The 27,303-nt window shown below is 45.7% G+C and overlaps 1 protein-coding gene across 3 annotated transcripts in view; it reads left to right on the top strand.

Moving 5' to 3' along the window:
* The window catches only part of PTGES3L (prostaglandin E synthase 3 like), a 318,513-nt gene extending 292,283 nt beyond the window's left edge, over positions 1-26,230 (top strand). Inside the window, exon 7 of one of the 3 annotated variants that reach the window (XM_040329758.1) lies at positions 24,904-26,230. In XM_040329758.1, coding sequence (XP_040185692.1) covers positions 24,904-24,948 — 45 coding nt within the window. In that variant the 3' untranslated portion in view covers positions 24,949-26,230. The remainder of the gene's footprint in view (positions 1-24,903) is intronic. The other 2 variants (XM_040329759.1, XM_040329760.1) reach the window with 2 other exon arrangements.
* The last annotated feature ends 1,073 nt before the right edge of the window (positions 26,231-27,303 follow it).

The raw sequence follows: 27,303 nt of genomic DNA, 5'->3' as shown, positions 1-27,303 counted from the left end.
GCAGAAAAACTCGAGGACGGTGAGAGCCTGGAGTGTGGCTTTGTGGGTTCTGATGGTGTTGCTCCCACTGGGCTCGGTGATGGGAGGCCAGGTGCCTTCTTAAGGCGGTCGTCCCTAGGTGAGTGTTGGGCTTACCGCGACTTATGCGTTGACTGCAAAGGCTGCAGATGGCAACACTATTGTCTGCAGCGGACACGTTAAAAAAAGCCCACACTGCGGAGCCATGGGATGGCGTCCTGGGAGTGCCAGATGTGACCGTACTTGGTTGATGGCTCGCTACTGATACATTAGGAGTCTGGTTTGTCCCTCCTGTGCAAAGTTCGGCCTGCTTCTCCTCCCTATCTGTTGGCCCATCTCTCCCTCTGAACTCCCCTCCTCTTCCTCTCTTGTGGGCACCAACGTGACATCTGTAGACACGTCATCATCGACGTCACCTTCCCCATCAATAACATGAGAGATCTCAGAGTAGGCAGCAACAGCGGGCACCAACCTCCTTGGGCTGATCTGAGTACTGTCGTCAGACTGCTGAATGCCGGCTGTTGCTACCTCCTCTTCCAGATCCAATGCCAAGAATGGCTGCGCATCCGAAATATATTCTGATGGATCGGAAAATAATTCCTGTGACTCAAGCGGAGGGTATATGGTTGTGGTGGTGGTGTTGGTGGCGAGCCACTCAACCAAGTCTGGTGCGTCCTTTGACGTAATCGAACAAACATTGTGCCACTTCCCACTTTGGCTCCAGCCTGGTGCTCCTGCCCTACCCCTACCACCCCTGCGGAAGGGCCTGCCTCTTCCTCTGCCTGTCATTTTTTAAATGACCCTGTGACAAAAGTCTCTAGAGAAGCGCAGTATATGTGGAAGAAGGTATATAACAAAATCTGTCGTTTTGGGGGGCCATTGGTTTATTTCACCAATTCTGAAACTTTTTTTGTCAGGATTTTTTTTTAATGTGTGTAGCAGAGAAAACGCAGCGAAAGAGTGTATATTACACCTATATACTGCAGTACTGCATCTCATATGCGCTACGCCGCCATAAATCAGAGTGGCTCGTAGGGTATCCACAAAGAACTTAGCCCGCCTAATTCAAAGTAGGCTTGGAGTGGGCGTGTTGTATGGTAATCTAGTATGACCCCACGTAATTGATGCTTTTTACGAACGCCGCATGCGCTGTCCGTGGACGTATCCCAGTGCGCATGCGCAAAATCACGTCGCAAATAGTCAATGCTTTCGACGTGAACGGAACTTACGCAAAGCCCTATTCGCAAACGATTTAAGTAAACAACGGAAAATTCTACGCTGTCCCGACATCCATACATAACATTGCGTATGCCTCATAGAGGCAGGGGTAACGTTACGCCGAAAAAAACCTTGCGTAAACTACGTAAAAAAATGCGCCGGGCGGACATACGTTTGAGAATCGGCGTATCTAGCTAATTTGCATACTCTATGCGGAAATCAACGGAAGCGCCACCTAGCGGCCAGCGTAAATATGCACCTAAGATCCGAGGACGTACTAAGACGTACGTCAGTCGGATCTAGCCCACATTCAGGCGTATCTTGTCTTGTGGATACAAAACAAAGATACGACGGCGCATCGTAGAACTTACGCGGCGTATCAATAGATACGCCGCCGTAAGTTCTTTGTGGATCTGGCCCAATGAATGTATTAGACACCTATATACTGCAGTGCACAGCAAGTAGCACACCTTTACCAGTGCTTGTAACCTACGCCTAGTCATATTCACGTACTACGTAAACGACAAAAGATATGACGGCTTGTGTTCCCTGGTCCATACCTTTGCATGAGTTGCGCCTCCTATATGGGGAATAACTGTACGACTTACGCAAACCATGTATATTATGCGCCGGGCGCAACTACGTTCGTGAATCAGTGTATCTCCCTCATTTGCATATGTGCATAGAAAATCAATGGGAGCGGAAAATACGCCCAGCGTAAATATGCGCCCACGATACAATGGCGCAGGCAAGTTACATCGGTCGTAGGAAGCCTATTTTTAGTCGTATCTCAGATTGTGGGCACGGCGCACAGATACGACGGCGCATAGTTACACTTACGCTGCGTAAGTGCTTTGTGAATCCAGGCCTATGAATGTATTAGACACCTTGGGCCAGATTCAGGTACATTGGTGTAGCACATCTCATATGCGCTACGCCGACGTAACTTTGAGAGGCAAGCTGAGTATTCACAAAGCACTCGCTCCCATAGTTGCGCCAGGGTGAAACATAAATGGGCCCGGCGTAAGCCCGCCTAATTCAAAGTAGGCAGGTAGTGGGCGTGATGTATTGAAATTAACTGTGACCCCATGTAAATGCATGGCCGTACGAACGGCGCATGCTCAGAATCACGTTGCATATACTCCCTAAGATACGACGGCTCAATGCATACGACGTGAACGTAACCTACGCCCAGCCCCATTCACGTACGACTTGCGTAAACGACGTAAAATACGACGGCTGTTCCGACGTTTCCGACGTCCATACCTTAACATGACTTACCCCTGCTTTGAGGGGTAAACTTACACCGGACGTACGCCTTACGTAAACGGCGTAGCTTACTGCGACAGGCGCAAATACATTCGTGAAACGGCGTATCTAGGTCATTTACATATTCAACGCGTAAATCAATGGAAGCGCCCCTTGCGGCCAGCGTAAATATGTGCCCAAGATACGACGGCGTAGGAGACTTACGTAGGTCGGATGGAGCCAGAATTCAGGCGTATCTTGTACTGTGAATACGACGGCGCATCCGTGGACTTATGCAGCGTATCATTAGATAGGTCGGCGTAAGTCTTTGTGAATCCGGGCCCTTGTCCTGGACTCGCTTCCTGTACTCCAGGAGTCTATGGGTAGCTATCTATGCAGATGACCTTTCTCTGCGCACACAATAATAGACTGCCGTTTCTTATCTTGTGTCTTTATTGGCACGTTGCAGATTTCAATATACATGCGAGTGACACACGTGATATGCGGTAAAACTGAAAGTAACAAGAATAATATAACATTACCATACAAAAATAGATAAATACATTTTTTTTTTGATGTCACAATGTAGAGAATAAGATTTCCTATCATCTGTGCCCAGTCTTGCCACACAGAGTTAATCCAGCGCTAAGCAATCCTCCTTTTTATTGTTCAGTGAGATAAAACGGACTTTCCTATAAAAAGCAAAGTCCGTTCCGCCCCCATGCTTTGAGTGACAGGTTATTTACATATCTTGTGCACTAGCCTGCAGACCATGCACAGTTTCTGTAAACAGTGCACAATTCACATCACCCTCCCCCTCCCCCTCCCCTCTAGCTATCCCAGAATTTGCTCCTGTGTTTTGATTAAATGTTTTCAAAACATGAGGTGAGACAAAGTTCAATGTCATGATGAAATGCTCCAGTGAACAGCCATCAGAATATACATAGACAAGTGATTTAGGGGAGATGTATTTAGTCCGAGCTTGAGTGATCTTATTATTGTTATATTGAAGTGTGTGTGTCTGAGGTCACCTGATCACAGATGCAAAATTCCTATATTACCAGGATGTGTTATGTGGGGGAGGGGTGGATTTCTCACTTTTTATACTAACACCCAATAAGGCTGAATGAACTTAGGGCTGGTTCACATGCTGTGCGAGATCGCAAGTGATTCGCACCGCACTGCTGTTCAGATCACATGCGATGTTTGTGCAATGCGATTTCAGCCATACAAACTGGCTGAAATCGCATCACATTCAGACCAAACACGCACAGGACCTTTTTTTTGGTCCACACCAGAATCGCATGGGTGTTCACACCTATGCAATCCGATTCATGTCCTAACTGTCAGTTCGCAGTGCGATATGCGAGCTGTAATGGGGGTGTCATTATCATTGTATGACACTCCCAAGCAGTTTGCATATGGCAGTGTGAACTGCCGTGCGAGTCGGGTGCGATGTGGGAATCCGCAGTGGATTCACAGGGTTCTTGAATCGCACCAGTGTGAACTGAGCCTTGGTGGGAGCAGTCAGGTGACATTTGTAGGCTGTATGCTTTGAGGCTTGGTTCACACTGGTGCGATTCGGGAACCCTGCGAATCCACTGCAGGTTCCCACATCGCACCCGACTCGCATGGCAGTTCACACTGCCATATGCAAACTGCTGGGGAGTGTCATACAATAGTAATGTCACCCCCATTTTAGCTCGCATATCGCACTGCGAACTGACAGTTTGGACAAGAATCGGATCGCATATGTGTGAACACCCATGCGATTCTGGTGCAGACCAAAAAAAGGGTCCTGTGCGTGTTTGGTCCGAATGTGATGCGATTTCAACCATACAGTTTGTATTACTGAAATCGCATCGCACAGACATCACATGTGATCTAAACAGCAATGCGGTGCGAATCACAGGAATGTGGAGTGTCAGGATAGTGGACAGTGTCAGAAATTTTTTTATTTTACAATTTAATATTTTTTTTCCCAAAAGGTTTTTTGGGACCAGTGGATTTTTTTTATTTGTATTAATTTTTACAATTAAATTTTTTTAATTTTTTTTTTACTATTTATTTTTGTATTATTGATGAGAGGGTGGGGTTTTATTTTTTAAATATATTTATTTACAGTGCTTTGGGAAAGGGGGTGGGGTAGTGGTTGGGGGCAGTGGTCAGTGGAGTAGTGGTCAGTGGTCGATGTCAGTGGGGTAGTGGTTGGTGTCAGTGGGGCAGTGGTCAGTGGGGTAGTTGTCTGTGTCAGTGGACGATGTCAGTGGGGTAGTGGTTGGTGTCAGTGGGGCAGTGGTCAGTGGGGTAGTGGTCTGTGTCAGTGGACGATGTCAGTGGGGTAGTGGTTGGTGTCAGTGGGGCAGTGGTCAGTGGGGTAGTGGTCAGTGTCAGTGGACGATGTCAGTGGGGTAGTGGTCGGTGTCAGTGGGGTAGTGGTTGGTGTCAGTGGACAATGTCAGTGGGGTAGTGGTTGGTGTCAGTGGACGATGTCAGTGGGGTAGTGGTTGGTGTCAGTGGACGATGTCAGTGGGGTAGTGGTCGGTGTCAGTGGTCTTGGGGCTCTGGACCGTGTCAGTATGGGGGGGCGGTTGTTGTGTCAGTTGTTTTTTTTTTTTTTACAATTTTTTTTTTTTTTACAATTTTTTTTTTTTATCAGTCCTGTGGGGGGTGTTGGTGACATGTCAGGGGTCTAAACAGAGACCCCTGACATCTCCCATTTGAGACAGAGAAAGGGACAGAGGACATTCATTCCCCAGTCCTTTTCTCTGCATTGAAGATGAATGGAGGGAAGACAGCGTCTCCCCTCCATTCATACACTGAGCAGAGTAACACACAGGTTACTCTGCTCAGTTATCACAGGACGCACAGCGCTCGGTAACGAACGCTCTGTGTCCCGTCCAGAAAAGAAAGGAGCTGGTAATTGACATACCAGCTCCTCACTCCGCACAGATCTACCTGCTCGCCCCCGCCCCCCCCCTCGCAGCCCTCGGGAGAGGAGAGAGAGAGGGGAGGGAAGACCGCAGATGCGGACACAGATCAGGACGAGCTGGGGGTGGAGGAGAAAGAAGACAGGGGGGGGTGTGTGGACACACTGAGAGGGACGAGGGGGGGCAATGAAGGACAGTCTGGGATGATCGGTGCGAGGGGGGGGGGTAAGCTGTGAACATTAATCCCCCCTGCATGGCTTTTCAGGTGAAAGCCGCGGGAGGGAGAGAAGCAGATGAAAAGCCATACAGGGAGGATCGGTGCTCACAGCTTACCCCCCCCCCCCCCGCACCTATCATCCCAGACTGTCACTGGATGTGTGTACAGCAATGACAGGGGGCCGTGAGCGCACTCTGATTTTACAATGAATGCACGTTGCCTCCTCTATGCACGCTCTGGCCAAGGGGAGTGTAGAGGTGGGCAGGGCATCTGCTGACATCATGACCCCGCCCACCAAGCGCCGATGACAGACCCACCCACTGAATCTGCTGTTTTTGGGGGCTTCTAACTAATAAACGGGACACATTTGACTGGTAAGGATATATGCAGGAGGCATGTATCGCCTTATAGATCAGCACTATGGCAGTAGTTTACAATTGATGAGAGTGGGTTTACATCCACTTTAACTAAGATGGCCAACTACCTCCCTGACAGCCTGTGGAGGAAGAAGAAGAAGATTGCTTACCTCCGATGCCATGGATAGGGAGAGGTTGCATGCAGGCCTTGCTGCCTAGATCTTAAACATGGAGATACTAAAAGACCTAGGATATGACGATTTTGATGTCACATCCTATAGGAGCAGAATAGAAATACTTGCACTCATACTAATGTTTGGCCAGTAGATGGCGCAAGCGTAACAGCTAACCTGAGACCAACACAATTCTGTCTTACTAATGCAATAATACATTAACAACACAGTGAATTGTCCTTTTCCTGGTCGTCCTACGGCGGCACACAATGGGTTAAGCTTTCTTCTAACCCCTAAAGGAAGAAAGAACTAAACTAGCAGTGAGACAAGTTAAATCAATTAATTAACTGCAGTGAGTCCACCTGTCCTGAGCCTATAAACCGCCCCCAAGAACACAGACACACGTATTTTTTTCTTTCTTCCTACCTTGAAGAGATGAAGAAGTCGTGAGGCAAGTGCTCACCCCCGGTGCTTCTGGGTTCTTGAGCTATGGGGCGGCCGTATACCGGGTGCTACCTCCGGTCCCTCAGCCTGCACCCCGTCATCCCCTGGTCCGGCAGCAGTGGAATTGATCCCGGTGAAGCCGCCATGCATCCCCGTTCTGCGACGGCTACATGGGTACCGGGGATGTTTGCGCTCCATAGGCCGGAAGTGGCCGCAGCGGACCGCGCACACCGATGACGCACTTCCGGGAGTTCCGGAGTTCGCGTCCAGGACCGGAGGGACGAATGTAAGCGCCAGTGCGGCGGTATTATATATCATTATTCCCGATTTTTTTGTGACTAAATGTGCACTGTTTTGTACTATATTTGGGCAGCCAGGTCTGTGGGTTGGGAAACTCTGCAGCGTCACTTCCGGTCGGGGTCCCCTCACTATTTCTGACTGGCGAGGTCTGCAATGGCTGCACTCAGCCTAGGCAGCAGATTCCTCGGCCGGTCAGAGGTGGGAGCATATTCTTATATTGCCTTTTTGGTATTAAAATGTGGAAGTCATTTACTTTAAAGGGGGGACTTTCTCTCTGTCTCATCTTTTTTCCCAGATGGCATCCTCTGGAAAAGTCAGGAGAAAGTCCAAACATACCTTGTGCAACAAATGTGACCAGCCCATGCCAGAATCATATACAGATAACACCTGTGTATCTTGTTTAAATCAACCTGATGGTGCCAATTCATTTCTAGCATGGTTTAAAGGGGAAATGTCCAATACATTTAAAGAAATTAAGGACTCTCTGGTGCCCAAGAAAAGGAAAAGAAGTTCCAGAGATATTTCCCCCGCTGCATCTATCTCCTCCTCAGGGGAATGTACCGCTTCCTCTTCGTATCAGGAAATTCTGTTTGAGGATCTGGATGACGATTTGTATCTGTTACATAAGGATAAGGTTCCTAAGTTACTGTCGGCAGTAAAGGACACTATAGAATCCTCCAAAGACGTATCGGCCAGGCCGAAGAAGGATCAACTATATTATTTTCCTCAGGTTCCGGAGATGAGATTTCCTTTTCACCCCATTCTTAGTGATTGGTTTAAAAAGGACTGGCCCAACGCTGACAGGAAAACTGATGCGGGGGCCCGCTTTAAATCTTCTTACAGGTTGGATCCTAAAGTTTCATCCGAATGGGAAAACCCACCCAAGCTCGATCTGGCGGCTGCCCGGATGGTTAGGAAGTCTCTGTTTCCCTCAGATGAATCCTCCAAATTATCTGACCCTTTAGAACGCAAGGCAGATAGCTTAGCCAAAAAAAGTTACCTAGCCGCAGCCTCCACCTCAAAAATTGCAGCTTCCTCAATTCCGGTAGCGAGAGCTCTAAGGGTCTGGCTGAGTCAATTGTCTCTAGATATAGAAGAAGGGGTGCCTAGAGACTCTTTATTGAAAGATATTAACATAATGAAGTCTGCTGCAGAATTCTTATGTGATGCCCCTGTGGACGTTCTAAAGTTTTCATCCAGATCCCTCGCTTTATCCAACGCGACCAGGAGGGCGCTTTGGATAAAGCAATGGACGGGTGACTTATCATCAAAGTTCAGTTTTGTTAACATGCCTTTCCATCCTTCATCCATGTTTGGTCCTCATTTGAAAGATATCCTCAAATCTTACAACGAGGAGAAAGATGCTACCTTTCCTGTGGAGAGCAAGAGGCCTAGTAAGCCGTTTTACGGAAGATCCAGATACTCCCCGAAAAGGAATTATTCCTTTCGGGGCAGAAGACCTTTCTATAAGAAGAAGCAGGATTCAGCGACAGCCAAAAAGCAGCCCTTCAACAAGCCCAAGGAAGCTTGACGCCATCAGCGCCTCTCCTCCAGTGGGAGGCAGGCTGAGGTTTTTTTCTCAGATCTGGCAAAAGACATCATCAGACTCCTGGGTAACAGACATCATTGCCAGAGGGTACTCTCTAGAGCTGGATTCTTTTCCTCCACCGAAGTTCATGCTCAACAAACCCTCCAACCCAGTAGTCCTAGAATTAGTGAAAGAGTTCATAAAAAAGCACGCTCTAGAAAAAGTTCCGGATCAAGAGAAATTCCAAGGTCTCTACTCCCCGATATTTCCAGTACCAAAGGCCTCCGGAGGATGGAGGCTAGTAATAGATCTCTCTTTCCTGAACCGGTTTTTTGTGAAACGCAAGTTCAGAATGGAGTCAATTCGGTCTGCCATTGCGAACATAGAAGAGGGCGACTTCCTAGCGTCAGTCGACCTTCAGGACGCATACTTGCACATCCCTATCCTAAGATCTCACAGGAAGTATCTACGGTTCGCTCTGCTATTCAACCACCAGATTCTCCATTATCAGTTCACTTGCCTACCATTTGGCATCACCTCGGCACCTCGAGTTTTTACAAAGGTGGTGGTGGTCCTGACGGCGGCCCTTCGCCTACAGGGGATATGTGTAACACCCTATCTAGACGATTGGCTAGTCAGGGCCCCCTCAGAAGCTATGTTGAGACATCATCTTCTCAAGACCCTTCAAATGCTGGACTCCCACGGTTTTATGGTGAACGTAAAGAAGTCTTCTCTGATTCCGGCTCAGATCATTCCCTACCTTGGGTTCACAATAAACACACTTCAGATGAAGCTGTTCCTTTCTCATCAGAGAACTTCCAATGTCCAACAAGCGATACAGGATCTCCTAGAAATCAGACACTGCTCAGTAAGGAGAGCGATGAGGGTTTTGGGTATGATGACTTCATCCCTGGAGGCTGTTCCATGGGCCAAGGCCCATTTCAGAATGCTTCAGAACTGCATTCTGTCCCAATGGGACAGGAACCGAGAATCCTTGGAAAGGACTATCAATATTTCTCCTGTAGTGAGGAAGGATCTCATTTGGTGGATACACCCTCAACGCTTCCTGTGGGGCAGGTCCCTCAGGGCTCAGATTCAGACGGTCCTCACCACGGATGCCTCAGGCTCAGCCTGGGGTGCCCATGTGGGGGACCGTTGGGTACAAGAAGCCTGGTCTCAGAAAGAGCTTCAGATGTCTTCGAACTTGAAAGAGCTTACGGCAATCAGGAAGGCACTCATCCATTTCAGACCCGAGGTTCTCAACAAGGCGGTTCAAGTTCAGTCAGACAACTTAGCCACAGTTTTCTACCTGAACAAACAAGGAGGAACACGGAGCCCCTCTATGCAGGAGGAGTGTGCCCGCATCATGCTCTGGGCGGAGGAGAACCTTCTTTCCCTGACGGCCACACACATCAGAGGTGTGGACAATGTAAGAGCGGATTGGCTCAGCAGAAACTCGATCTTGCCGGGGGAGTGGGAGCTGAACCCTCTGGTTTTCAGGAAGATCACCTCCAAGTGGGGCTTGCCCGAATTGGATGCTATGGCGAACTCCCAGAACAAGAAGCTTCCCCAGTTCTGCTCCCTTTCCAGTATGGGGGACCCGCTAGCGATAGATGCTCTATCGATAAGCTGGAAGAATCTTTTCGTTTACATCTTTCCCCCGATTCCATTGATCCCGAAGGTGTTGCAGAAGATTTGGGACGAGAAAGTGAGGGCAGTAGTAATCCTACCATTCTGGCCCAGGAGGGCATGGTTTCCACTAGCCTTGAATATGGCAAGGAACCAGGTCTGGAAATTACCCATCCAGAAGGACCTTCTTCTCCAATCAGGGATGCTCCATCCGGACCTCGAGAAACTCCAGCTTACGGCATGGAATTTGAACTCAGATCCTTGACGGCTCAAGGCCTATCGCAGGAGGTTATAGCTACCCTCCTAGCTTCTAGGAAGCCCGCTACCTTGAAAGGCTACAGTAGAGTGTGGTCCCTCTACTCAGCATGGTGCGCCAGGACTTCATCTTCTCCTGAGCAAGTAGCATCTCTCTTACAGTTTTTACAGGAGGGCTTCCAAAAGGGTCTAAAGCCAAACACTCTGAGGGTCCAGCTGACTGCCATTAACTCCTGCCTGAATGGAATATTTTCAAAAACACCCCTTGTCAGCAGGTTTTTCAAAGCAATTAATAAAATAAGACCAGCCTTCCATAAACCGTTACCAGCCTGGAGCTTGCCCTTAGTGCTAAAGAGGTTAACATCACCTCCCTTCGAGCCTCTGGAGAGTTCATCCTTAAGGTTCCTTACTTTCAAATGTTCCTTTCTGGTAGCAATTACGTCCGCCAGAAGAATAAGTGAGCTTCAGGCCCTGTCGTCCAAGGAACCCTATCTCAGGCTGCTTTCGGATGCAGTAATTCTAAGAACTATACCGGGTTTCCTTCCCAAGGTTTCCACCTCCTCGAATATCAATCAGGAAATTGTTTTGCCTGTGTTCAAAGATGGTTCTGAAAATGGCCTACACCTCTTGGATGTTAAAAGAATTATCTCGGCTTACTTGCAGAGAACCTCAGAGTTCAGACAGTCTGAGGCTCTGTTCCTACAATTCCAAGGGCCAAACAAGGGGAAAAAAGCAAGTAAATCTTCGCTGGCGAGGTGGATAAGAGACACTATCAAACACTGTTACCTTTTAGAAGGCAAGGATTCCCCTCTTCTCCTAAGAGCTCACTCTACAAGAGCTACAGCTGCGTCCTGGGCCGAGAGGTATCATGTTCCAATGGACCAGATCTGTAAGGCGGCGACATGGGCTTCACCGAACACCTTCATAAAGCACTACAGAATCGATGTAGTATCGTCCGAGGAATCAGCCTTTGGCTCGAGAGTGCTTCAGGGTGCCTTAAACCATTGATCTCCCCCCCTTTTCTTTTTTGCACTGCTTTGCAAATCCCATTGTGTGCCGCCGTAGGACGACCAGGAATAGGAAAATTTATTCTTACCTGAAATTTTCTTTTCCTGTAGTCCGTAGGCGGCACAGGTTTTCCCTCCCATTAAAATTACTCTATTGCTGCATAAAATACGTGTGTCTGTGTTCTTGGGGGCGGTTTATAGGCTCAGGACAGGTGGACTCACTGCAGTTAATTAATTGATTTAACTTGTCTCACTGCTAGTTTAGTTCTTTCTTCCTTTAGGGGTTAGAAGAAAGCTTAACCCATTGTGTGCCGCCTACGGACTACAGGAAAAGAAAATTTCAGGTAAGAATAAATTTTCCTATTTTGAACCTGAAAGGTACCCTGGAGACATAACACACCTACCGTATTTATCGGCTTATACCGCGCACTTTTTTGCCCTGAAATTCAGGGCAAAATCGTGGGTGCGCGATATACGCCGATAGCCGATTTCCCGCGCCGAGTTTGAACTACTGCGCCGGCATATACCGAGCTCAGTACACTCGTGTATAGTCGGGCAGGCTCGGCTCCTCTCGCAGTCACGTCCTGGACGTACAGGACGCACAGGACGTGACCGCGGGAGCAGCCGAGCCTGCCCGACTATCCACTATCCAGTGTACTGCGCTCGGTATTTGCCGGCGCAGTAGTTCAAACTCAGCGCGGGAAGTGGGGATCGAGCGGGGAGGACACCGCAGACGGACGCCGGACCCGACGAGGAGGACACCACCGAAGCCGCAGACGGACGCCGGACCCGACGAGGAGGACACCACCGAAGCCGCAGATGGACGCCGGACCCGACGAGGACACCACCGAAGCCGCAGATGGACGCCGGACCCGACGAGGACACCACCGAAGCCGCAGACGGACGCCGAACCCGACAAGGCCACCGATGGACGCAGCTCAAGACACCAAAACTGTAAGTACTAAAATGTTTTTTTTACAGGAATTGCGGGTCCACTTTAGGGGTGTGCGCTATACGCCAGAGCGCGCAATACCCCGATAAATACGGTATATACTAGAGCAAGTAGCACACCTATATCAGTCCTTAACCACTTTACCACCGGGCCAATTTTGGCACTTCTCTCCTTCATGTAAAAATCACAATTTTTTTTTGCTAGAAAATTAATCAGAACCCTCAAACATTATATATTTTTTTAGCAGACACCCTAAGGAATAAAATGGCAGTCATTGCAACTTTTTTTCTCGCACGGTATTTGCGCAATAATGTTTCAAACTCCTTTTTTTGGGAAAGATTTCATGAATTTAAAAAATAACAAAACAGTAAAGTTAGCCCAATTTTTTTAAACAATGTGAAAGAGGATGTTACGCCGAGTAAATAGATAGCTACCATGTCACGCTTTAAAATTGCGCATACTCATGGAATGGCGCCAAACTTCGGTACTTAAAAATCTCCATAGGTGACGCTTTAACATTTTTTATAGGTTACTATTTTCGAGTTTCAGAGGAGGTCTAGTGCTAGAATTGTTGCACACGCTCTAACGCACGCAATGATACCTCACATGTGGGGTTTAAACGGCGTTTACATATGTGGGCGGGACCTGCATGCGTGTTCGCTTCTTCGCGCGAGATAACGGGGACAGGGGCGTTTTGAAATTATTATTTTTTTTATTTTTATTTTACTTATTTTTTTTTATTTTTACACTTTTTTTTACATTTTTTTTTGATCACTTTTATTTCGATTACAAGGAATGTAAACATCCCTTGTAATAGGAATCAGTGTGACAGGTCCTCTTTATGGAGAGATGTGGGGTCAATAAGACCCCACATCTCTCCTCCAGGCTTACAAGCATGAAATCGGTGAAAAAATAAATCACCGATCACATGCCGACAGCCGCGATTGCGGCTTTGTTTACTTCCGGGTACCGGGCGTGACGTAACGTCACATAACGTCACGCCCGGGCCTCCGACGGTCATAGAGATGACTGACCATCTGGTCACCAGTCATCTCTATGCTTTCCAGCAGCGCTGACCGATTCGCTCTCCGGGCCCCCGATGGCACGGGAGAGCCCGGAGAAGCACCGGATGGTGGCGGGAGGGGGGGGCGTCCCCTCCCGCTGCCTCTAAGAACGATCAAGCGGCGGAACCACCGATTTGATCATTCTTATGGTGCAGAGAATCGGCGGCTGAAGACGGCGATATCTGAATGATGCCTGTAACGTCAAGAGGTTAAAAGGACTTTTGTGGACCTTTTAGATAGCTATTTGAATGAATACAGCCTAGCCTGTCCCTGCTCCAAACAGCACCCTCTCCCTATACTGACAAAAAGCAGAATGTAAGATGGCCGCCAGATCAGGTCTATTTATACGTTAGGGGGTATGTCCATGTGCTGAAATGTCTCAATTGGCTGTCCTGCACCACCTGATGAATGTGCCATAGGTCAAAGTTCTTACCCATGTAACATTGCGGACTGCCGCAAACATCGACGCTTTGGCAGCCCACGAACGACCAAAGTTCACTGTGAAACGACCGCCTGGCGAACTGGCAGGCCATCTCTAGTCTGATACTGTCACATATCTTCCAGTAGAGTCTGACGAGCAGAAGGAGACCTCTCAGACAGCCCCGGCTCAAGGGCCACTGGAGTTGTGACAGTGGCCACGAGAGCATGGCGAGGTAAGAATGCCTGCAAGATTCTCCGTTGGCAGCAGAGGTGAGTAGCTGATGGGTTGTAGGACTGGACTGGCTCGCTGAGCAGGAGATGGCAGCAGGAACAGCGGATGCAGGTATGCTGTGAATGCAGGACAACATCACCAGAGCTAAGAAAAGCTGGAAGGCAGAAGACTGGTACAGGGTTAGACAAGCCAGGTCATACACAGATGATCAGATATACAGTAATGTAATAGCAGGCAGATTATGGTCCGTGTTTAGGCAGCTGTTGGAAACAGGAAATCAGGCAGATAAACAGAAGTAACAAGGTCAAGGCAAGCCAAGGTCAGGCCTGGAGATAAGCAGCGTGGTCAGGAAGCTGAATCAAAAACTAGATTAAGGACAGGAACAAGAACAGAACACAAGGTAAAGCTGCAGATCAGACAACACTGCACTAGTGCAGCTGCTATCCTTATATAGGCCCATTGGCGCTAATGCGTGTGCATGCGCACAAGTGTGCACATCTGACGAACATTCCTGTGCATCTGCATCTGTAAGAGGTTCACTATTGATCTTGCTTTATCCTGGATTCTCTTAACACTTGCCTTCTGCACCATGTGGACCGCAAGTTGTAAGGTATGTACCACACATGGTGTCCGGTCCATGTTGATCTTTTGGCACCTAACAAGAGAAACACAGCCTCATGATCGCAGAAGAAAACCTATCTGCATTGATACGTGTTGCTGAATTTTGCATAACACGTTTCATAAACGCATGCTTGCTTTGCAAATATGCATGTTCCATGGCACACGTGCTATTGGAATAGTGTGTACAGCGCACACTTTTCATATTTTGCCTAAAAGCATATTTGTATAAGCTCATGCTTTCCTGAATGCATGCTTTCATGAACACATGCTTCCATGCATTATAGCTGTATACGTATGTACTTGTTTTTTGTGGAACTATTTACCTATGTGTTTATTCAATTGAGGTGGGGGAAGACTTCTGCGGTTTTCAGGGGCTTGGCAAGTAGAGATTCGGATGGGTCATCTCTGATGGTAGCCCTAGGCTACTCCTCAAAGACCCAATGAAAAAGAAGCTGTTTAGTTCTGGCGCTAGACCAATTGATGTCTCAAGGAAACCCCCTCAGAAGAGCAGGGTATGTGGTTTTATTTAAATCTCTTCATGGTACCGAAGCGGATTGGAGATGTCAGACCTTTTTTACATCTCAAAGATCTGAATCGCTGCCTAAACATCTGCTCTTTTTGCATGGAGTCAATCCGGTCAGTTGTATCTACCCTACAGGGAGGAGAGGTTCTGGCATCAATAGACATCAAAGATGCATATCTACATGTGCCAGTTTTTCCCGCTTATCAGAAGTTTCTGCGTTTTGCGGTGGAACGGCGCCACTTTCAGTTCGTGGCCTTGCCCTCTGGGTTAGCCACCACTCCCCACGAAAGTTTTGGCCCCAGTACCAGCAAGACTAAGGTGCCATGCTAAAGCAGTAACGGCATACCTAGACAACCTGCTACTAGTAGATCAGTCAGTAGCACGATTAAACCAGGGGGTGTCCAGAACAGTCAGGTATCTGGAATACCTAGGTTGGATTCTCAACCTGGAGAAATCATCCTTTCAACCAGTAAAGAGCATGGAGTGTTTAGGGTTGGTCATAGATACAGCCCAGGAAAGGGTGTTTTTGCCCCAGGCAAAAGTTAACGCTATAATAGAGCTGGTCCAGGTGGTCAGGGCAAGGAAGGGTCCTTCCATTCGCCTTTGCATGAGGTTGCTAGGAAAGATGGTGGCTTCATTCGAAGCAGTTCTCTATGCCTAGTTTCGTTCAAGATTGTTGCAATAGAGTATTCTGTCTGCTTGGAACAAAAAAAAAACAAGCTTTGGATTATCCAATGAATCTGGCACCAAAAGTGCGCCAGAGTCTCAGTTGGTGGTCGATAACCAAGTATTTACAGAAAGGAAATCCTTCATTCCAGTTACCTAGAAGGTGGTAACAATGGATACCAGCCTATGGGGCTGGAGAGCAGTCCTAGAGGAAACCACTGTCCAAGGAAAGTGGTCAGAGTCCGACAAAACCTTGCCCATCAACATCCTAGAGATTCGGACAGTACGTCTGACTCTAATAGCCTGGACGTTCAGGTTACGGAATTGTCCCATCAGGATATAGTCCGACAATGCCACATCAGTGGCCTATATCAATTACCAAGGGGGCACCAGAAGTCACGCACCCCAGAGGGAGGTGAACCATATTCTGGCTTGGGCAGAGGGGAACACTTTCCTTGCCTATCCGCAGTCTTCGTCCCAGGAGTGAATAATTGGCAGATGGATTATTTGAGCCACCAACAGTTGTTCCTGGGAGAATAGTCCCAACATCCCGATGTCTTTCTGGCCATTTGCCAAAGATGGGGTACCCCGGACATAGATCTGTTGCCATCCATATTCAACAAGAAATTGGACAGCTTTGTGTCAAGAACAAGGGATCCACTTGTACTTGATACGATGCGTTTGTGACCCTGTGGGATCATTTTTCACAGATTTATGCAATTCCCCCAGTTCAGTTGCTACCGCGGATTCTTTGCAGGATCGAGGAGAAATGAAGCCGGTAATCCTAGTAGCTCCAGAGTGGCCCAGGAAATCCTGGTGTGCAGAGATCATGAGGATGGCAGAAGGGGATTCGTGGACTCTTCCATCTCGTCCAGACCTGCTGTCGCAAGGGCCAGTATTCTCTCCTACCTTACAGTCGCAAAATTTGACACATCCTCAAGAGTTAAGGGCTTTCAGGTTCAGTGATTAAAGCCAGCCTCTAGGACCATTTATTATAGGGTCTGGAGGGCCTATGTCTCCTGGTGTGAAACCAAGGGTTGGCAGTGGCACCCTCGAAAGTATGTCATAGGTAGAATTCTTGCCTTTCTACAGTTGGGGGTAGAAATTAAGCTGGCCTTGAGTACGATCAAGGGTCAGATCTCGGCCTTGGCAGTATTTTTTCAAAGGCCACTTGCTTTGTATTCTTTGGTCTGGGCCTTTATACAAGGGGTAACTTTATATATATATATATATATATATATATATATATATATATATATATATATATATATATATATATATATATATATATATATATATATATATATATATATATATATATATCTCGCTTTGCTACAAAAACTGAGATACTCCCTGGATGGGAGGGGTTATATATGGAGGGGGACTTCCTGTCTTTTGAGTGTACCAGTGTCCATTCACCTTTAGGTGGCGTATAACCCATATGGTGCTCTGTGTCCCGTGATGTACTCCAAGAAAAGGATTTTACAGGTAAGCTGTTATAAAAATCCAAATTTTTGCTGCGCTACATTGACTTCTATCATTCATTTTATTAAGGTGTTGTGAAATCACTTACACAGTGGCGGAATATATATATATATATATATATATATATATATATATATATATATATATATATATATATATATATATATATAAATATTTTTTACACATAGATTATTTATTATCTCATGCGCTGATTGTTACATTTTATCTTTATATACTATTGTTATTAGCTATGATTGGCCACAGCTAATCACATTGTACAGATTGGCTTTGATTGGCCCTGTCTGTACCATGTGATGACTGTGACCAATCAAAGAGCTCATCACAATAGTACACAATGAAAGGCATGTAACAAAGCCTTTCATTGTGTACAACTGGCATGTGATCTGTTGTGATTGGCCACAGCGGTCACATGGTCAGCCTTCTGGCTCTCTACTCTGCACCTCCAGCATTGGGGTGTGGAGAGGGCAGGAGGTGCTGAATCAGGCTCTTGGCAGATTGCTGAGAGGTTGAGCCAGGTGTTGGAGGCTTCTGGGTGGATCCTGATCACATGGTTAGGATCTTTCCAGAGTCTGGACTGGCTTTGTGATGAAGCCCGCTGTCGGCTGAAAACAGGTCATAGGAGTGCAGAAGTAACACATTTTAAAGTAGAACTTTGGATAGAGTAAGGAAGGACTATAACCCCTGTCTATTTTGTTTCATTTTTTTTTTTGCCTTCTGTGTCCCCTTGGGGAGATTTTCCTTCACTTCCTGTCCCATAGGCAAAGCAGGAAGTGAGAGGAAATCCCTCCAATGTGAGAGAATCCCACCAGGGTAACCAGAACCAGTGTCCCCATTGAAAGATTTCCCTCTATTACTGTTCTTAGGACAACCACCTTGTTCTTTTGCTTTCACTTTTGATGATAATGGTAAACATGACAAATGGAGAGGGTGAAGGCAGCCCATCCGGGAACACTCACAGTTCCAACAGTATGTAGAAAGCAGACTTCAGCCGACCGTCAGCATCTGTGGAGAGGGAAAGCATGCAGCCTGGCTATCTTGTGACCAAAAGGCAGGTGTCCAGAGAGGTTGCAAGCCCTACGCTTTTCTTCCTCGTCAGGAACCTTTCCATGCTGCTAGTGGGGTACATGTCTCGACTCTTATCAGCTCGCAAATGCGCACCAAACCTGGTAGCCAGGGCCTTGACATTAATACCTTCATTACCTGCTCTTCTCTTAAAGTTATCTACTTGCTGATTTGCCCTTGTGGCCTTCAGTACGTTGGTCGCACCACACGTGCTATGAGGGTTCGGGTCAATGTACATATTGGAAACATTAAGAAGGGTTTTCCAAAACACTCTGTCTCCCGACACTATTTGGAGCATCACAATAAGAGCCCTAAGGGTACGACTTTCATAGCTATTGATAGGTTCAATCCTCATTGGCGAGGCAGTACGTCCACGCAAGAATTCTCTAAGCTTGAAACTCGCTGGATTTGCGACCTGAAATGTTATACCCCTTTCGGCTTAAACGTCGATTGGGATATAAATTGTTTTATCAATAATAGCTGATTGGCTTATATGGTATTGTATGTGCGATTTTTCTATGATTGTATATGCTTTTTCACATTCCTTCAGTTATTGGATTTCTGCCATTTATCATTATGAGTGTATTAATATACTATTGTGTTTTTTATACACTTCATTTTTTCTATATATATTTCCCTAATATATATATATATATATATATATATATATATATATATATATATATATATATATATATATATATATATATATATATATATATATATATATATACCGTATTTATCGGGGTATTGCGCACACCCGCGTATAGCACGCACCCCCAACCTAGAAGGAAAATTTTAGAAAAAAAAATAGTTACAATTTGAATACCCCTCGTTGGTGTCTTGCCCGGCGTCCATCGGTGGCCTTGTCCGGTCCGGCGTCCGCCTGCGGCCTCTGTCTATCATTCCAGTTTTTTTACTTTACATTACCCTCCGGTCTAATTTAGTCACATCAACAAATCGCCGGTTCATCCCCGCTAGTTTCTTTTTTTTTTCTTTTTTTTTTTTTCATCTCAGCCCTGGTTCACATTGATGCTACTTTGAAATCGCACTACTTCACTTGAAATAGCAAGTAGCAAGGTCAGTGCGATTTCAGGTGCTACGTGAGAGACATCTGTGCGGCTTCATGCACCGGATAACAGCATAAGTAATGCAGGAACTACTTTTGCAAATCGGTGTGGTGCCGCAAAATCTGTGTCACACCGATTGGAACAGTGCCATTTGATCTCTCAAATCGCATTACAGATTGCTCCAATGTGAACCTAGGCTGACAGTAATTTAATTTGTCACATTTTGTTTTCCCTTCACTCCACTTCGAATCCAGTCGCGTCTACAGTACACTGATTCGTGTCAACTCGTGCTAGTCATTCTGGCTCATGCATCTCACACTCCACAGTCAGGTCCGTTATCAGTCGCAAATTGCAGCACACCTGTTAGCGCCACTGTTATGGCAAACATTTCAGTTGTTCTATTTACTTACCCTTCAATCTGATTCGAATCCAAGTCGCATCCAATTCACCGATTCATCCCGGCGTGCCCCAGTTGTTTGTTGGCCTCATTTCAGTACATGCTCCAGAGTTCGCTCGTTGTTAGTCGCATCCACGGCGCAGTGATTCGTGCCTCTGTCATGGGAATTTCTGTCACTCATTTCACTGTCATGCATCTGATTTGAATCCACATGCATTCTCATGTGCAGGTTTATCTCAAGCGTGCCCTAGTTGCAGTACATGCTCCAGAGTTGCTCGCTGTCAGTCGCATCCGCGGCGCAGCGATTAGTGCCTCTGTCATGGGAATTTCTGTCATCCAATTTCACCGAAACGCATCTAATTTGAAACCACGCACATTCTCATGTGCTCCAATCGCATCCTCATGCACCAATTTGTCTCGTTGTGCCCCAGTTGCTTTTCGGCCTCATTTCAGTACATGCGCCAGAGTCCGGTTCATTCTCAGTCGCAACCGCGGCCCGACCAATCCACGCCTCTGTCATGGCAATAATTTCAATCTAGTCGCATCCGTCATGTATCATGTTCCGATTCTAATCCGGTCGCATTCTCATGCACCAATTCGTCTCAGCATATCCCCCAAAAAAAAAACCCAAGCACTCACCAACAGCCGATCTGAATCTAGTCGCAACAGCGACCCTATGATTCAGATCCTCAGTAACCACAAACCCCTTCAACCACTAGCGCCATCGGCCTTACGTTTGTTGTCAAGCATAAACATTTGCATCTCGCTCCATCTGTATGTACAATGTTGCACACGGTCATTCCTACATACTCAAATTTCCGCTAAACTTTGTTTTCACCTTTCTAATAAAGCTGCTTAATTGCAATTGTGGCTCAAATCGGTCACTCATCCCCAGTAGCAACTAGGCTGCTCACCTATTTTCTGTCGCGCTCACACGTAAACTAGCCTTCACTACACCTATCATTCCTTCAAGTTGACCCGCATCAGGTCAGTTCTCCAAGACTTCACCCGCACAAGGGGTGTACTAAGAAGCAGCTTCAATCTCTCCCGGGGATGCTCAATTTGCAGTTAGAATCATTCCCCAGGGTCGATCTTTTGTATCATGCCTCCTGGTCTTCCTTTCCCAGACACAGGACCCTGATCAGATCCTTAACTTAGACACCGCGGCAGTAGCGGACCTGTCAATATGGGAGGAGTTCCTTACTACGTGAAACAGTATCAACGTTATACCATCAATATCGCCCCCATCACCGCAGGTAGTGACAGATGTCGCAGCCTCCACAGGCTTCGCTGTAATTTTTGGCCACTATTGGTTTGCAGGACCATGACCTCCAGAGACACTCTTAATCCCAGGGTTTACCCGGACTTCCTCCGTGTTCGAACAATTCCTGATCATGGCAGCCGCTCAGCTCTGGGGTCATATCTGGACAGGACGTACCGTAGCCTTCACCACCGACAACCAGGCCACGGCCGATATTATTAGTAAAGGCAAGTCCAAGTTATGTCCTTCCTACGCAGACCCATACAACTATCCCCACAGCACCAGTTAATGTCCACAATCTTGGCTAGTTCCCCATTTGGCTTTCTCCCCAGCCTGGTCATTTAAGCAACCATCTATTCGTCCTACCACGGGTTCTTGCGGCCTAGCGAGTTCACCTGCAGCTACCCCACCGGCCAAGTTCTACGTAGACCTCACTTGGCTCGCTACCATGACCACTTCATCCTCCACCTGGCACTATCCAAAACCCAGCGATCAGGCACTGGGGTAGACATCCAACTCTAAAGCAAACAATATCCGGTGTGCAGTAACCATATTCGATCGCCTTCTGTCACTCCTACCTGAACAGTCAAACTCTTATCCCCTACTACCTTTCCCGATCAAACCCTTGAGCGCCTGCCAGTTCGTCAAACACGTGAGAATTCATCGGAGTACAACCAACCATAGGAAGTTGATCCAGGGTTCACCTGTTCGCCTCTCAGGGGATCAGGAAGGAATTTTCTCCCCTTCTGTAGCAATTGGCCTTGGCTCGGCTGGGGTTTTCGCCTTCCTCTGGATCAACGGGGGGGCGGTTAGGTCAGTTTGGGTCCTGTCACCTTCACGCTCACTCACTCTTCCATGCTACCTACACCTCAACCCCAGTCAGTGCTCCAGTCGCTCTTATCGTATTGGAGCGGCCTCGGCCAAATCCCGGTATGGTATCCCAGATCATGACAATTAAGAGACTTGACGGGTGGAAGTCTGCCTGCTTCTCCCAGCACACCCCCCCCCCAATCCTGGAAATGGCACAAGAGTTCACCAAACTTGCTCAATGAATAAAGCTAAAACCAATAAAACTACACCCCTACCTGAATGTTTTTGCCCCCTTATTTTGGCATGCCGTCCATCAGATCAGGGCACACTTCAGGTCTATTTCATGTGGTAAGTTTTATGTTAAAGGAACACTAAAGGTTCGTTTTTTTATTAGATCAATTGATTGCTGTAAGCAAGAGCATTTAAATATCACTTACCTCGTTTTTCCTTTTGACCTCCAAAATACAGTAATCCAGGTTTGAAAATGCCATTTCCTGTCTCTCCTCTTCTTGCTTTCCATCAGCATCTGAGCTGTTTTGCATGGTGGAAAGCAGAATGTGCTCACCCCCTCCCTATGACTACAGCCCTGCGTGAAGATGCTCTCTTATCCCTCACAGGCATGGAGGCTAAGCCTAATGGGAACTGTAGTTCCCATTAGGCCGTAATGTAGCAAGAATGAATTTGCACCGCAAACCAGGAAGTCAGTGAGAATAACGATTCAGGAGTGCTGGAGGTGAATAAAACTGCTTGATTTCAACAGGTATCAAACTAGTTATAATGCAAAACATTACTTTTTACTTTATCAGCTACTGTCAGACTTTAATTTAAGAGGAAAATATTTTTGTCTTTACAACTCCTTTAAGTCTATCTATCTTGTTCATATCCGTATCGGACATTGGGCTTCAACCATAAGTAACACATTTATGGGAGGAGCCCGGGGGTATTTAACCAGCCCACTCACCTGTGGTCTTTGTTGGTTTCCTGTGAGAGATACCCACCCTCCCATCCTCTTTTTAGGGCATTTCTCAAATTAATTTCTCTCCACAAAATATTAATCTCTAATCTTGGGTATGCCCCCTTATTTTGGCATACCGTCCATCAAATCAGGGCACACTTCAGGTCTATTTCATGTGGTAAGTTTTATGTTAAGTCTATCTATCTTGTTCATATCCGTATCGGACATAGGGCTTCAACCATAAATATTTACATATATATTTTTTAGTATTAAAATATTTTTTAGATATTCACCATTCGTGTGGTTCAGGGTTCATCCCCCCTCCCCCCTCTCTCTCTCTCCTTTTTTTTATATATATATATATATATATATATATATATATTATATATATAATATTTTTTAAGTTCCATATTCTTTTTGACCGTATTTGTATTATCTGTTAGGAGCCTCCTTGCTCGTTCTCCTTCTAACAGATTTTTACACACGTTTTATACACTTTTTATATACTTGTTATATTTGTACATGCAACGTTATTAACATTATGTATTGTATTGTACTGGTTTGCATTGCATTTAAATGTTTCTGCTTTTTGTTTTCTGAGATTAATTTGTTTAGGAACGTTCATTTTCGTTCCTTTACATATACACTGATAGGCTGGAATGCAGATGGAGGGCCAGCTTCGGAGTCTGGGGTCATTTCCGGACAGTGGGCGTCGTCTCCTGGCCTGGTTGTTCTGATTTGACCAAATTCTCCCTTGCTGGTCTGGCCCCTCCTCTGTGTCTGCGTCATTTCCTGTGTGCGCCACTGTTATGGTCCTCGGGTTTGCGGCTGGCGCACACTAGTTCCCACCCAGCCCTCCTTGCGGCAGTGCGTGGGTCTGCCTGTTGGTCACCCCGGAAGGACAATTTGAGCGTGTTGGGCTGTGCCAGTGAATCGCTTTTTTTCATTTTAATCTTTAACTTTTGCTCCCCTGCTTCTCAGATCGCACTGTGCATGCGCGATCGGCGATGTAGTAGGGGGGGTAGTGATTTCATACAGCTGCTTTTGCAGCTAGGGTGGCCTATCATGGGCGGGTTTTTCTGGACAATGTTGCTATATATATATATATATATATATATATATATATATATATATATATACGTGCTTGTGTCTTAGGCCAGGCCTCTGATGAAATCCTTCTTGGATGAAACATGTAAGGCTGGCCTGATACGAGTACGCTATGATCTATGGAACCCTCTAATGTTTTTTTTTTTTTTTGTTTTTTTTTTATGCCTGTTAACCTGCCCTTGTCTGTAAGTACAATACAATAAATTGCATATTGCTTATGCCTGCGGGCTTCACTATTGTCGTCTCCTCTCTGCATTTTATGGTCTTCCCTTTGCTGATGAAACGCAATATATATCTTTGGATCCTTATGAGTCTTGGACGCTTCCTTATCCCTGATGTTTGTGGTTTTCCATCTATACATCCGAGTGGAGGTGTGACTGTCATTGACCCCTGCATTATTTAAATTCTACATGCCTATGATGTCTCTCTGTTAAGCAGTTTGACTACACAGGGTGTGGTGTGTCTTCATATTTGCACACTGAAATCTTGGTGGAGGCTCTTCGTTTCAACACTTTGAAGATTATACTCATTTTGGACACTATCCACTTATTATTATCATTATTTGTATTTTAGCGCTGCACTTTTGAACTTTTACCTTAAATAGGCTCAGCCTGACCCAAATGGCTGTCAGTTTCATGGGGTGGCAGTATACAATTGGATGCTTCCCCAGTGACCCTGGAAACCATAGAGGAACTATGTTCCTCTTGACTTCCCCCTCCAATTGCAGTGCTGCTCTGAAGAGCGCTACCTACAGTGGAGAACGTAGACTGCACCTGCCTACAGGGTGTTCTAATCCCTCTCAATTCTTTTCCAAAACTGAAAAAAATGTTTGCCTTTTAGTTATAATTTATATGGCTACCTAATCAAATGTCTACATTAATATGACATAAGTAACACATTTGTTACATAATTGCTTATTTCTTGTTTTTTTCAGATTCTTCATTTAAGCAAGATCACAGAGAAGACAATATTTGGCTGACTGGGTTTATGTTTTTATTTTTGACACCTTTTTGTTTGTAATAATTTTTTTTTTTTTTTTTTTATATCTAGTACACTTATTTCATAAATATATGTTTTATGCTTTGTCAATAAATACATAACAAAAGTGGTCAATAATGGTGTGGACAGTTTAGTCGAAAAGAAGGAATAAGTTACAAAACAAGTCTAAAGTAAACGTAGATGGGTTATTCACATAAGTGAGAATATTAGAAGCTTTAGCATATGCTGACTTTTTAACCCTGATAAAAGAAATTTACTTTTAGTATTTACATTCTTTTTCTACATGTGTCCTTGTCCATACTGTGCAAAAGTTTTAAGCAGCTGTGAAGAAATGCTGTTAGAATGCTTTTAAAAATATGTTTTATTAATTATTGTTTATCAATTTAGAAAATGCGGTGAAGGTGAAGAAAAATCTAAATCAAATCAAAATTTGGTGCGACTACCCTTTGGCTTCAAATCAGCATTACTTTTCACGCTTGCATACTTTGTACACTTGCACAAAGTCAGGGATTTTGTAGGATTAGGGTCAGGTGTATGATTAAGAGAATCCAGGATTAGTACCTGCTTGTTATAATTATACAAAGCTGGTGCCAATGATTATCAATTTCATATGTAAGGTAACTTCTTATTAGTACAAAATTTGTGCATTCTTTACTGGAATATTTATGAAAACAAAAAAACATTGATTTACTATGATTTTATTTGTGTAATCAGATTATTACTCCATGCATAATTTCCGGTCTTTTTTCCCTTTTTTTGGTGTTTAGTTATGTGCATCATCCAATTTTAAATGTGTCTCCTCATTGTATGTGTCTTATTCCGCCTCATGCTTGCACAGACTGCCTCTTCCTGTTTCCCCAATTGGTGTCTTATTTTGCTTATCAGTTTAGTCTGTCCCCAAGCTCGGCATCTCCTGGATTCTCTTATGTATAATCATTAGGGGTGCGGTTTGAGGCTTTCCAGTGCTAGGAGGGGCCAGGAGGGTCGTTGGTTGTAGGTGAACATGCTTGTAAAAGAGAGGTTACCATCTTGAAACGTGTAGCCATGACCCCTTCCATACATCTGACATCATCCTAGCACTTCCCACGTTTTCAAACTGGCTCTGATGTTGCTGTAGCTTTTTATGCTGCTGTTGACTTTACTCCACACTCTTGGATTCCTGAGATGACTTTTCTTGGTTTATGATATGCCTTTCATCCTACTAAATGTGAGTGCATTATTTACTGTTTTAATTAATAAAGACTAACTTGCTGCCCTTAGAAGCACCTCTGGTGTCCATTTACTTTAATATAGATAACCTTCAGTCTGCTGAGGAGCTGCTCAAGCTGTTTTGCCACTCATTAACTGTGTACTTAGCTCATATTATTAAGACTATTGGCGCTTTTATTTCTTTGATTAGAAACCGCTGTGTAAGAGGCTTAAAACTTGGAGAGGAACACCCAAACTTCACCATGGCAAGACTCTGCACAAAAACAAGACACAAAATAGCTATTCTACATCAGCATGGCCTCTCAAAGGCAAATATTTTAAAGCAGACTGGAGTTTCAAGATATGCTGTTCAAGTTCTTTTAAAGAAGCACAAAGAAACTGGCAATGTTAAGGACCGTAGATGCAGTGGCCTGCCAAGGAAATGTAATGCAGCAGATAAAAGACACATCATATCAATAAGTAATAACTAATGGCAACCTAAGTTACTAAAGTGAACATCAATTATAAATGTAACTAGAAAAGCTACAATTTCTGGGGAAATTGTGTGAAGTGTTCTTGCCTCCACCAATAATCCTGACTGGAGACAGTGCCCCTGGAGATGTAAATTTGATGCAACAGTGTTTCGATCCAATTGGATCCATTGCCCCATCAAAATCTGCCCCCATCAAAACTGGCTGATGATGGGGTGGTCATAATGTTTTGGCTGATCATGGGGTTGTCAACTTTTGTCAGCTCCCACTCTAGTTGGGACATTGAGCTATAATTCCCCTCAGAGCTTTGTGTGAGGAGTAGGGATGAGCTTCGTGTTCAAATCGAACCCATGTTCGACCCGTTCGTCGAAATACGAACGTTATGGGCCGTTTGCGCCAAATTCGAGTGGCGCGTCACGGCCCATAATTCACTGCGGCATCGCTGGCTGATGATTGGCCAAGCATGCACTATGACCCGCATGCTTGGCCAATCACAGCGCGCAAAAAATGGAGCGCCATAATTAGCCAAAGCCAGGTTGGCTTTAGCCAATTATGGCTCAGGGGGTTTAGTACACGCCCCACACTATAAAAGGCTGCCTGCAGGTCGGCCTTATGTAGTGTGTTGCGGCAGTGGTTAGAGAGAGAGACAGTGTTAT

This window comes from Rana temporaria, chromosome 12 (genome assembly GCF_905171775.1).
Source record: "Rana temporaria chromosome 12, aRanTem1.1, whole genome shotgun sequence".
Classification (NCBI taxonomy): domain Eukaryota; kingdom Metazoa; phylum Chordata; class Amphibia; order Anura; family Ranidae; genus Rana; species Rana temporaria.
This window is presented reverse-complemented; position numbering and strand designations above follow the sequence as displayed.